Here is a 12,742-nt window from a genome sequence, read left to right as displayed (position 1 = left end):
TTTGCCTGTGCCAAATTCATCTAATTACAGGAACATTGCACAGCAAATTAAGTGTGGTGTCATTTGTCGCGAGTCACGGCACTTTATTACAGATGCGTGGCGCGTGTGTCAAAGGTGCCCTCCTTGATTGTCTAACATGACATCCCCATACAGTCCCCTTTATCATTGTTTGCATATAACGTAATGAGAGAGCTGGTTATTTTGTCAAAGCTGTCAGATGAGTGGCCGAGGGAAGCTCCTCCGTTGATTTTTTTCTCTTTTTTCCCCCTTTCTTTTTTTAGAGAGCAAAGGGGGCAGCTTTTTTTTTTTGGGCACATTGCCAAATGACAGCAATCCTAGGATGCTGTGATTCATCTGAACACAGGATTATGGGAATTCTCGGTCTGCGCTTGTGTCAGAGACGGAGAGGTTCCAGGCTGGCGGAACATGCCTCCCACCCATCTCAGACTTTTTCCATTCTCTTACTCATTCTGCCGTCTGATGTCACGAGAGAGTCGATCATACTGATGAAAGTCAACAAGCTTCAAATCTCGACATTGCCAGTGCATGTCTTTTATTGATGCCTATGCAGTTACCACCTCTATGATTAAAAAACGTGACAAACTCATTAGCGCTGTTTCACGCAATGTAAAAAAAAACCCATTCCACGAGTACCATATAATCAGTGTTAATGAGACAAATGAGGACAGGACTTCTGATTACACCACTGAGTTCAAAGTATCAGCAGTGGATGCCTGTAAAAGTCTGCTGGGATCGGGGTTTTTTTTTGTTTTTTTTTTTGTGGTCCAAAATAACCATACTTGCACAAACAGCAGTTTGAACCTATTTTTCTAACTACGGTTGACTGCTTTTGGTATGATTAGGTTGATTTTTGCACACAAGCAGTGTGAAATTCAGGAAGGCAAGTCAGAACTCATTTGGATTGGATGCAATTGTTCTCCATTCTTTTGGTTAGAGCTTCAGGCTCTTCGTGAGGAGACGGATCAAGTCAGTCCTAAGCAAGTGTCCAATTGTCAAATTATTGAAGTATATAACGGAATGTTCTTCCATTGTTTGCACAAAAACATCAGCATCTGACTAGATTATACAAACTATCTTTGTGAGTGGATTGTTGCTTTGTTTTCTTGTTTGACAGTGGAGGCGTAATGTTTTGAGTTTGCATCCAAGGATTATCACGTCTTGTTTGAGGCTCCTAAACCTACCACAAGAGCTCTTTGGAAGCCTGTAATGGAAAGTGTGATTTATCTAAATCAGAGCTGCTACAGGGGTACAGACAAGCATGTGTCACACTGTTATTCATCTCCTGTGGAGGGACTCACCAGAAGTGTGGACACACAAACGCATACACTCTCCCTCTTTCTGTCTCTCTCTCTCTGTCTCTCTCTCTCCCTTTCTCACTCCTTTTCGCACCCTATGTCTCAAATGAAAATATAGACTCTCTTGCACACATACTCTATTGCTAAACATAACACACAGGCACATGCACAGACCAACACACAGTCACACATGCGCACACACACACACACACACACACACACACAAAATTATGCTTCTGCCAGCCAGTCATTTACACAGGCAAAGATGCTCATAACCCCTGGGATGCTGGTGGACAGGGCACAAAAGCAAATCCTACCAGCCTCCATTTTTCTGAGCCTTCAGACAATGTGTGCATGCGGACACCTGACTGGTTGGCACACAGTGAAACAGGTGCACTGTCCATCTGTTGAACACAAAGGCAGTACCAACACGGGCACCCAAAACAATGCCCCCCGTCACAGGGGTCTGGAACGATGGGCCGTTTTTAACAATGAACTGACATCTTCCTGTGAGCCAGAGCAGGAAACAAACCCTGTTGTTACTATGCTGTTATTGCAAAGGGCAATCACATGACACAGTAATCGCTATGAGAAGTGTAGTCATAATCTCTGCTATAATCGCAATGCACAGCTGCTCTTATTGTCTGGAAAAAAAATCAGCGAACATTAAGTAATGTCTCTTTCAAAATGGGCCAGTTCAAACCTATCTCTCAAAAACTAGACCTCAGAGTAATTTGACAAACCATATGTGGATGATCATAATTGAGAAATGAAATTCTTTTTTTTTTTTTTTCTTTTGGCTGAGGGCACTGCTACATTTATTTAGCCTAGCCAAGCTTTAAAAGCCCCAGGAAACCAAGCCGTAGCTCGATTTGACTTGGATGCATGTAGTTAACGTTACCCTAGTGCATTGTGGAAACAATATTCCACGATTACAAGAGACCCTCTCTCAAACAGAAGGCGGTTGAAGTAAGTATAGCAACGATTTCAAGGTTCCACATTTTTTTCAGCGCCAGATGAAGCTATCCTTCATGGTGTTTTATGCCTAAACTTGCCCCAGTGTCAAAATTAAAATCACAAACATCACGTTACTTGTCTAGCTGTGTATTGTGTTTGCTTTGTGTGTGAAGTGAGGGGGTTTGTTTTAGAAGTGTTTTGAATAAGGCCTGTCTTACAGAAATATTTATGTTGTTTTGACATTGCAGACCATACCACGCTGCACGCACTGCATGCAGAGGTGTAATATAACAAACGCAATGCAGATATCACACGGTTTGTTTCTCATTCGCGTCCAGTATTTTCTAAGTTTACATGAAAATACCAATACAGTAACGGCACTAATAATGTAATTATTACCTTTTCCTTTATCACATTTTCCAGCGGTTTAGCTCTCAGTTTGTACCATGATCTCATAGCTCTCTCACACACTACCAGTTGCTTTTTTCATTTGTCATTTTCCAGCATTATAACCATGAAGATTATACATTATTAAAACAGGGTGGAATTTATCACAGCCACAAATTAGACACCGGAGAATGAACATTTAATAAACTTTAATGACCTCAGATAGTGGAAAATCTTTGCAAAGGGCCCAACTCATCTATGTTGTGGGTGTAGCGTGTTGGACACACGCTAACAAACTGTACATGAAGCTATAGTGCAGACTGAAGAACTAGTCTGGACTGTGTCTCTGATATCTGTTGGATGGCGTTCAAAAGACATGAAACAGTCTGTGCCCTGAATGAGTAGGGAGACTGAACTCTCACATCTCGCAGACACACACACACACACACACAAAAATGGACCATGTGAACCTTTCAAGGACAGATGAGGTCATTCAGAAGCCAGTTCAGTGAGATCTGAGTGATTATGAGGATGCTTGGTAATCTGGAGATGTGAGATTCAGACTGGGTTTAGGGTGGGGTGCTGTCTACCTCTATCAGGTCTTAAACAGAGAACCTTTATGCCTGTACATTTGCGAGGCCTCTCGACGGCAGCAGAAAATTGGCCCTTTAACAAAGCATATAGTTTGAAGGCCTTTAGTGGTAAGAGTGTGTGTGTGTGTGTGCGTAAGTGTGTGTGAGAAAAAGCAAGAAAAAGGGAAAGATCGGTTATAATGATAAGTTAATTATGATGTGTAATTATAATTTAACATCGGCAGACATTTAATAAAAACATATGTCAGAACCTGTAAAAGGAGACTAGAAACCTCAAGACAATGCTTTTAATTATGTTCATGTGGTAATTTTGGAGTAGGGCTTGCATGCAAAGTTTTATGAATGTCCTGACAGTGCACGAAGAGAGCACGAAGTGTTGTGTGATTCGAGCATTTATGTTTTTTTTTTTTTTTTTTTCGTACAGAAAACTATGGCCAACCACAGTTCTGCAATGCTAATACAACAGACAAAACTAAATACATGTCTAAACAAACTGCTTTCTTTAAAAAATGAATTTCCTGCTGCTTCTTTGTGTGCTCTGTGAATCATCATAAAGAACTGTTTGGCTTAAAATCAACTCCCCCTCCCACATCCAACTGTTCTGTGGCACTGAAAGTTGTAACTGCAATGAAATAATTTCCTTCTAGAGAGAAAGTGGAAAAGAGGAAAAAACTAAAGAGAAAAAAAAAACAAGACTGGCCTGGTTTGTGTAATGCTGTTTGACACCAACCCATTTGACTTTAGCTCACCTACTTTTCTTTCTGAGGCCCCGTGGAGCTGACTTAATGAAAGAGCATAGAAAACCAGTATTAGGGCATATTTTACAATCATTTGATGATTCAAAACCATGGCCCCAAATGGAAAATATCATAATTTACCTGTTACCAAGATTATTCTGGTTTTCCTACATATTTTTATCTGGTTATTTTCATTGTGTCATTTGCAGGCTATGTATATGGTACATAGCCAAAAGTGGACACCTGCACACCAAGCATCTCATTCCAAAATAGTGAGCACTGATAAAGAATTGGTCCTTCCTTTGCTTCTAGAACAGACCCCACTCTTCTGGGAAGGCTTTCCTTGACATGCTGCAAAACTGATGCTGGGATTTGCATCCAATCAGTCACAGGAGCATTACAAAGGTTGGACAGTGATGTTGGGCGATTAGGCCTGGCTGTGTTCCAGTTCGTCCCAAAGGTGTGCAGCGGGGTTGAAGTCAGGGCTCTGTGTGGGCAGGTCAAGTTCTTCCACAACCGTTTCAACAAACCATTGCTTTGTGGACTTTGCCTCGTGCATGGGGGAACCCTCAGTGATGGAACTGGAAAGGGCCTTTCCCGAAATATTGCCACGAAGTTGGAAGCACAGGCTTGTCCAGAATGTCACTGTGTGGTTTAGTGTTAAGATTTCCCTTCACTTGAACTAAGGCTCCGAGGCCAAAACCTGAAAAACAGCCCCTGGCCATTATTCCTCCTCCACCAAACTTTACAGTTTGCACCATGCATTTGGGCAGGAACCATTCTCCAGGCAATCCAGATCCATCTGTTGGACTTCCAGATGGTGAAGCATGATTCATCACTGCAGAGAACGTGTTTCCACTGGTCCACAGGCCAATGGCAGTGGGTTTTACATCACTCCAGCCGATGCTTGGCATTGTGTACAGTGATCTTAGGCTTTTGTGCAGCTGCTTGGCCATGGAAACCCATTTCATGAGGCTCCCAAAGAGCAGTTCTTGTAATGGCTTTGGTTCCAGAGGCGGACTTGAACTTGGTAGTGAGTGTTGAAACCAAGGACAGACAGGTTTTACACACTACACACTTCAGCACTCTGTCATCCCATTCTGTAAGCTCTTGTTACCAGTTTGCTCCTGAGCTGTTGTTACTTCTAGACATTTCCACTTCACAAGAACGGCACTTACAGTTGACAGGAGCACCTCTAGCAAGGTAGAAATTTGGCAAACTGACTTCTTGCTAAAGTGGCACCTTGTCACACAGTACCACCTTGAAAGTCACAGAAATCTTTGTTGAGGCCCATTCTACTGTGTATGCCTGCATTTGTGCACCTGGCATCAACTGATGTGGTTGGGAGAATCAAATCTACTGATTAGACTGGGTGTTCACATACTTTTGGCCATAGAGTGCACATAAAAGACAGCTTAGGCATTTAACTGATCCAGGCTAATTTTAGTACACTTAAAATGATGTCATTTAATTATAGTGTTGTGTGTGATGCAATGTTAATGCCCATTGAAAGACAGTCTATCCTGCAATCACGACTTACCAGTGACCTCACTCTTAGCCTGTTCCCAGATCAGAATTCAGTAGGGAAAGAGAGCGCTTTAGACATGATCTCATTTTAACTGTGGTACAATAAAAAAGAGAGACAGTTCATATCTGAATTCACTGATGAATTACTGTACTTTCATGCTCAGACCTGAATGTATGTTCCATACTTTACAGTACTGCCTCAATTTAAAACCTCAAGTTCATGACCCAACAAGTATCTCAGATTGTTTTACACACCAGTCCAAAAATGCAAAGCATCGCCTATGGAGAGAAACAGAAAAGACAGCAAAGTCTATAAGCAGCTCACTTTGCAGACGGATATGGTTCTTCCAACTGGAAATTAAGGACAACTCTGGACTACTGGGCAACTGGTCTGTGTTCTAGAGTCATACTCAGATTGCACAGACTAATTAACCACTCACTTGTTAACTCACAGACCAGACACAACCCGTTCACTTTTAACAAGGAAGCACCGTTTCTCTATATGTCTCTGTGAAGTTTTACTGGGATCTTGAACTGCCAGTTGGTTCTGTTCTTCATGGAATAATCTGCTAAAGGCCTCTGGTGTATGAAACAAAAGTGACGGCGATAATGATGGTCAGAGAAAAAAAATGAATGTGACGATCGTAAAAATGACTAGCTTTGCTCTTCTCGCTCTCTTTCTCAGGCCTCCTGGATTGACGAGCAACCCTGTCATCTCTGACATTTCTCTGATCCGACTGTCCCCCCACACCGGGGCTACAGGAGAGTCCCCGTTCAGTCCTCCACACCCATATGTCAGTCCCCACATGGAGCATTACCTGCGCTCTGTCCACGGGAGTCCTACTCTGTCTATGATCTCTGCTGCCCGAGGACTCAGCCCTGCAGATGGTGAGTACCTCTGGCTGGTCTCTCAACTGCTCGTGCTCCATACATGAGAATTCTACTATTGATACCAGAGGAGTCTAATATTCACATACTCACAAATAAGAATTCCTTGAAAGTTTCATGAAAGCCACAGTATGATAAAACCCTTTTAATTTGCTTGTATTCTCTATCTTATAGCATTACAGCTATTATTTACCAACGCCAATGTTCATAGTGATACTGCTCACATAAAGTCAATCATATCGATTGCACAGTTGGAAAACTAATTGCTTACTCAACTCAGCTTTTTTTAATTAAGTCACATAAGAGACTTTTTGTGTGTGTTTTTTTGTGTTTGAAAGATTATACCAACACAGAATGGAGCTTGTTTTCTCTTTTTGTATACAGAGACAGGGTTAGACACATACACACTGCAGCGCGGCATGAATTTGTTTAACATGCCAGGAAATTGTATTGTGAGACTTTGAACTTTCTCTTCCTGTGATTTATACTTTGGGGGCTCATTGGAAGCCACGGAAATTAATAAAAGAAAACAGACCCAACAGAATTTCCCCAAATTTACCCAGACGCGATGACAACTCTTTCCTCAGAGCTGAATTACAATAACAGGTTGAGGCGAGCAGCGCCAATGGGAAATAAATCACATTTTACAGTGTGTCAACAGTAATGTGTCTGTGCTTTTAAAGTTAAATAAGCAGCGTGCCCAAGATCCCGACAGTGATAAAGCCGCAAAAAAAAAAAAGGGGAGAGTGAGAGCGGGAGAGGAAAAATGGAGGCTATTTGAGCCTGAGTGGATGCAAATAGGTAGTGGTGGCCTTGAATCTTATCCAAGCAGAGATAGGCTGGCTGCTCTGTTTTATGCCTGCTCTGACTGACCCTATTCAAAAATGCAAAAGCTCTCTCTCTCTCTCTTTCTCTCTCTCTCTTTTTTTTCTTCTTTCCAGGACGCAAGGACACTCTTGTTGGATATTTTGAGACTTCATTGTGAGTTGAAATGTAAAGAGACAGAGTCTAGACTGGAAATTATTTACTTGCATTTTATTTTCGGAAATACCGACGGACGGTTTGATAGATCCACGGCCAAAAGTTTTCAAAGCCTTTGTTCTGTTCTATTTCTGTGTCAGAACGGTTAAAACAGAATAGAGTCCTTGTGTTTTTTTCTTTTTTTTCTTTTTTTTTAAGTGTGCCTGTCATTTGTCATTGGATGAAAAGGAAGAGAGCAGTTTCCATAGCAGAGCTCTGGCCTTAACCGTTGCTCTGAAGCACTTAGTGGATTACTGGGACTCTGTGTTATATGAGCACTGCTGTTTGATTATTGCACCGTACGTGGAGTTGGATGACCCTTTATGAGAGCTGGAGACATAGATTTAGTTTGGCTAAGAAGTCAGCGCAAACACATGCCGGGTCCCCCCGTGTAGACGTCACAGCTTGATTGTTTCTGAAAGATCACTTGCTCTTAGACGATGGAAATGTTTTGAGAGAGGAGCGTTTAGGGCTGTGAAAAGGCCTCCCCAAAGCTTCTCAATCTCCACAGCGAAGCCCTGACATACTCCCAGCAGACGCAGCTGAAGGCATGAATGGGACCACGGCTCCTGTTGGATGAAGGAGCTGTGTAAAACAAATACGGCCCTCCGTCTTATTGTTCCTGACAGGTTTAAAAGCGGTTTACTGGGTGCAGATGTTAACACAGCTCCACTGTTATTACTGTAACACCCAGGGTCTCCTCCTCCGCTGCTTGTTTGGGACGTGTGAGTTTGTTTTCTGAGATTCTAACTGCTTCTCTGTTTTAAACAATTAGGGGACATGCAGGAATGCAACAGTCTCCTTTCTGCGTCCTTATCATCAGACGCTTTTAGCTAATCGCTCCAACAATCTCTCTCTCTCTCTCTCTCTCTCTCTCTCTCTCTCTCTCTCTTTCTCTTTCTCTTTCTCTCTCTCTCTCTCTCTCTCTCTGTCTGTCTGTCTCTCTCTCTCTCTCTCTCTCTCTCTCTCTCTTTCTCTCTCTCTCTCTCTCTCTCTCTCTCTCTCTCTCTCTCTCTGTCTCTCTCTCTCTCCATCAGAGCATTGCCAAGGCCTGCTGGTGTATATGTACCCCCCTGCCATTTTAAAGCATTTACAAAGCACCCAAGATCTACCTACCTCCATCTTATGTCCCTCAGTCCCCTCACCCTTACCTCTACCCCTCTCCCCTCTCTCCACAGTGGCCCATGAGCACTTAAAAGAGCGCGGTCTCTTCGGCCTCCCTCCACTACCCCCCGGAGCCAGTCCTGCTGAGTATTACCACCTGATGGCCAGCCACAGGAACCCCTACGGAGAGCTCCTCATGCAGGGGGCCAGTGCTGCCGCGGCAACCACACACCTGCCCGACTACATCAGCCCTGTGGACGGTGAGTACCAGAGAGAGAGAGAGGAGAGAGGCTGATAGGCAGGCGGGGGGGGGGGGGGGGGGGGGGTTGTTGTGCAGGGTCAAATACTGTTGGTGTCAATATGTAACAAATAATAAAACAAAGCTCGTTGACATTATTTTAAAGCACGTGTGTGAATGACTAGCATTACTTTGTGAGAATATTGGTAGGCATTACTGTCTTTAAATTTGAACAAAGTGTCACTGGTGATCACTGGACTTTCGAATTTCTGTGGTTTTGCTTTTTAGTACCAATAATTCAAGGGGTTATTTAGCAGCTAATTTGTGGTGTAACAGTTTTACTTATTTTCCATTTCAAATTCCTTCGTGGAAGACCTCAGTTAGCTGGTTTATGTGCTGTATTTTCTCCATGCCAAAGACTTTCCCTAAACAAGAACAGAACAGATAGTGTAGAGTTGACATTTATGCGAGAGTGTCTCTAAGGGTGTGTTTAATGTAATGAATACCTACTTTCATCCTCCACTTCCTCAGTCACCTTAAAAGGGTAGTCATGTCTAGAGGACAGACAGATTTTCGTGAGGGTCATGTTGCGGCGAATGCCAGGGACGTAACATCATCTATCCAGGCCTGTTTAATGAAACTTGCCATCGAACTCACGGGATGACCTCAAATGGAGATCTTACACACATAATGGAGGAGTTTCTTCTCTCTGCTTAAGCACAATATGAGGCCTGTGAACTTGTGACCTCTGACAGTTGAAAGGCCTGTTTTGACGGAAAGATCCGGAGTAAGAGTCACAAGCATTAAGCGTGATGCGTGCTGCTCTGTGTCTCTCTCTCTTTAATCTCATTCCTCAGACTGACGTGGTTCCCACCACCGCGAGTCCATGCCCTTTCTCTGCCTGACATTTATGTAGAGTCCTCAGAGACTGTAGCAGAAAAAAAGCACAGGTTGGCAGCAAGTAAAGCACAAATGATTTTTGTTTGTGCTCCCATCATTTAAACTTGTGGCTTTTTCCTCACTCATCGCCACAAAGACTAAGCAGTAATAGCCAGTCTACCTGCGATAATCAAACTCACATATACACACGCTGCTCTCCCAGAGTTGGTGAACCAAACCGCCCACGTGCTGTTTACTCAAGAAGCCACCAATTTTAAGAACACATTTAATGTTTTGGGGGTTTTTTTTTTCTCTCTCTAGGTGAGATAGGGTCTTTTGCTTACTGTGGAGGTTTGATGTGGACAGAAGCTGAGCTGCAGCGTTGGTCTGCTCCAGGCTTGCTCACAGACACACACACATACACACACACACACACACAGACCCTGTGTTGAGTGTGTTGGCCAACTCATAACCTCACACTCAGACTTCTGAAAGAGAGACTTTGTAAAACTGACTTAAATATTTCAAATATTCTTTGGCTTATGTATCTGAGTACACACAGTATCCTCTGTGGATAAGGAACATTCAACCAGTGGTGTCCAAAATGCAAACATTAAGCTTTGGGAGACATATATGAGTGTTATTACCGTTATTACCATGAAATTTAAAATAACAAGTGCAACACAGAGAGAAGCTTACTCGGTGCATCATGCGTATTGTATATGAATACTGAAATTTCCTCACTCTACAAATTCCCTGTCAGTCTAACCAAAAACACCTCGACAAGACACTATCTCTTATGTAGGGGTGAGAAAAAAGCAGAGAGACATGGAGAGTGTGAGGAGAGAGAGAGAGAGAGAGAAATACATTGAATTAGGCAAACGCTCTATAACGTACAGTAGCTGCACATCCCTCTGGTCTAAAGCAAATATTTGCTCACTCTTCTCATCGTAGGCGGCGTCCTCAAGCCAACGGGCATGAAAAACAAACACGGCGGAGTGATTTAAGGCCCTGCATGGTCGTGCGTGGTGAAACGACGTGAAAACGCTCCACTCCTAACATGTCTGAGCAGAGCCTCGTCTTCATCGCCGACTAGCATCTCAAACGCAAACACAACACTCGCCAAAGCTCAGGGCTCAGCTAAAGCAACACGGATGAAACGTTCATTAAGTTGAATTTTCATTGACTAAGCTCTTCAGCTTTGCTTTGATTTGTCATCAAGCCACAACTTGAACGATGAGGTTCCTTTAGTAGTTTTTACATTCACGTAGGAGGTAGTTTTTTTGTTTTTTTTTTAAGTCTCTGGTTTTAAGAGACCGGATTGGATGGATAAACTGTTCGGTGTAGCAGAGCACAAACCAGTGTGTACATGTAAAACCCACAGACTAATGTACACAAGATGGACAATTCATTCTTATGGTTCCTGATGAAAGGAATTCTCCAAGTTTTGATTTTCAGTTGAAGTTCTACTGGTTGCACCATAGTGAGATCTCTGCTTATGGGGCTTCTAGGCAATATGTGATCTACAGCCTGGGTTACTGTAAAGGCAGAACCGACAAAGCATTCAAAATCAGTCAGTCTTTACATCCAGTATCCACCTGCAGCCCAGAACAGAGAGGTCCATCAGGGCAGCGGCGGTACACCTACTTTCACAGGTTCCTTGGGCTGTGGAGGAGAGGGGGTCCGGCAGGGCGCGGAGAAAGGAGGGGGTTCAGGGGCGTCTGGCAGCTTTAGCAGTCTCCGCTGACATAAATCACGGAAGGGGGTGCGGGGTGAAGTGGTGGTGGGGGTGGGGGTGGGGGGGGGGGGGATTGGGAGGCGAAGCAGAAGCCAGGCCCAGCTCTCCGTTTCCTCATTTATCAGGGGAAGTGGCACATTAATAAACACATCTCCCAAGAGGTGAGCACGTAACAGAGATAAATACCTCTGCCACTCCTCAATGGCTCGTCCCACACTCACAGAGAGAAAGAGAGAGAGAGAGAAAGAGAGGGAGAGAGAGACATTAATGCGATGCAAATCTGAGCTCAGTTTTTATGTCGGACCCTTTTTTTTTTCCCCCCCTTCACTACCTATGATTCTCCATCTTGTTAGATTTTCCAAAACCACCCCCACCCGTCTTCTTTCACAGAGCAGGAAAGAGCTATTTATAGTCTCACCACAGATATTTCAGAGGTGACTGCTGATTGGTTTTTGTGTCTCTGTTGTAATGATCTTTCGCATCATCTTTCTGAAACCTGGTGTCCCGGGATAGCCTGTGAAATCTCACAGCGTCCTGTATGTGTATGTTATGGGACTGTGTTGAAATTAATGTTTGGAAAATGACAGCGAACCATGAGCTCATGCTAAGAGTAATGGCCCTCACGGCTACAAAGCTGAAGGATTACTTATTAACACACGGTATATGGGGAAAGGGTCCAGAGTGGCTGCCTAAGTCTTGCACACAAACATACACGCTCACACATACACACGCTCACACACACACACACACACACACACACACACACACACACACACAGACACACACACACACACACACACATGCACAAACAGAGAGATGGTTTGTATAAGCCTGCTTGTGTTGGCACCACTTGTGATGGAATCATTATGGATGTCCTGTGGCCAGATCCTTTAGTTACGAGGCCGTCGGCTCTAATCACCCCCCCCCCCCACCCCTCCCACCCGCTCACGGCTGGGCCGGCTCCACTAACACCAGCACTAATGCTTAGCACCTGTTGAGCCAGCAGCAACTGCATCGCCATTTATCACAGAGCAAACACCCTGATCCACGGCCTTAACGCCAGCCCGCAGCCCGTCTCTCTCGACAGAAACCACGGCAGACAGAGAACCCGCTCAGATGCGCTGTTTTTTTGTTCGTTCAGCACAAAGAGTTGAGAGTTGATAACACCAACTTGAGATAGATTAGATACACTGTGTCTGTAAAGTTTCATTTAACGTGAGTGTCCAAATTCTCTCCTTTAGTGCGTCACTAGTCCAGTAATACCGGGTGCAATAACGTATGTAAAACGTGAAATAAAGGGTTTTTTTGTTTCTTTGTTTGTTTGTTTTTTAAATACCAGAAGAGAAAACAAAAATTGT

At 43.7% G+C, this 12,742-nt stretch overlaps 1 protein-coding gene across 1 annotated transcript in view; it reads left to right on the top strand.

Moving 5' to 3' along the window:
* The window catches only part of gli2b (GLI family zinc finger 2b), a 50,834-nt gene that overhangs the window by 24,164 nt on the left and 13,928 nt on the right, over positions 1-12,742 (top strand). Inside the window, exons 3-4 of the mRNA XM_030771516.1 lie at positions 6,203-6,405; positions 8,604-8,789. Of these exons, the coding sequence (XP_030627376.1) occupies positions 6,203-6,405; positions 8,604-8,789 (389 nt within the window). The remainder of the gene's footprint in view (positions 1-6,202; positions 6,406-8,603; positions 8,790-12,742) is intronic.

This window comes from Chanos chanos, chromosome 4 (assembly GCF_902362185.1).
Source record: "Chanos chanos chromosome 4, fChaCha1.1, whole genome shotgun sequence".
Lineage (NCBI taxonomy): Eukaryota > Metazoa > Chordata > Actinopteri > Gonorynchiformes > Chanidae > Chanos > Chanos chanos.
The sequence above is the reverse complement of the archived record's forward strand: the minus strand, read 5'-3'. Positions and strand labels throughout refer to the sequence as shown.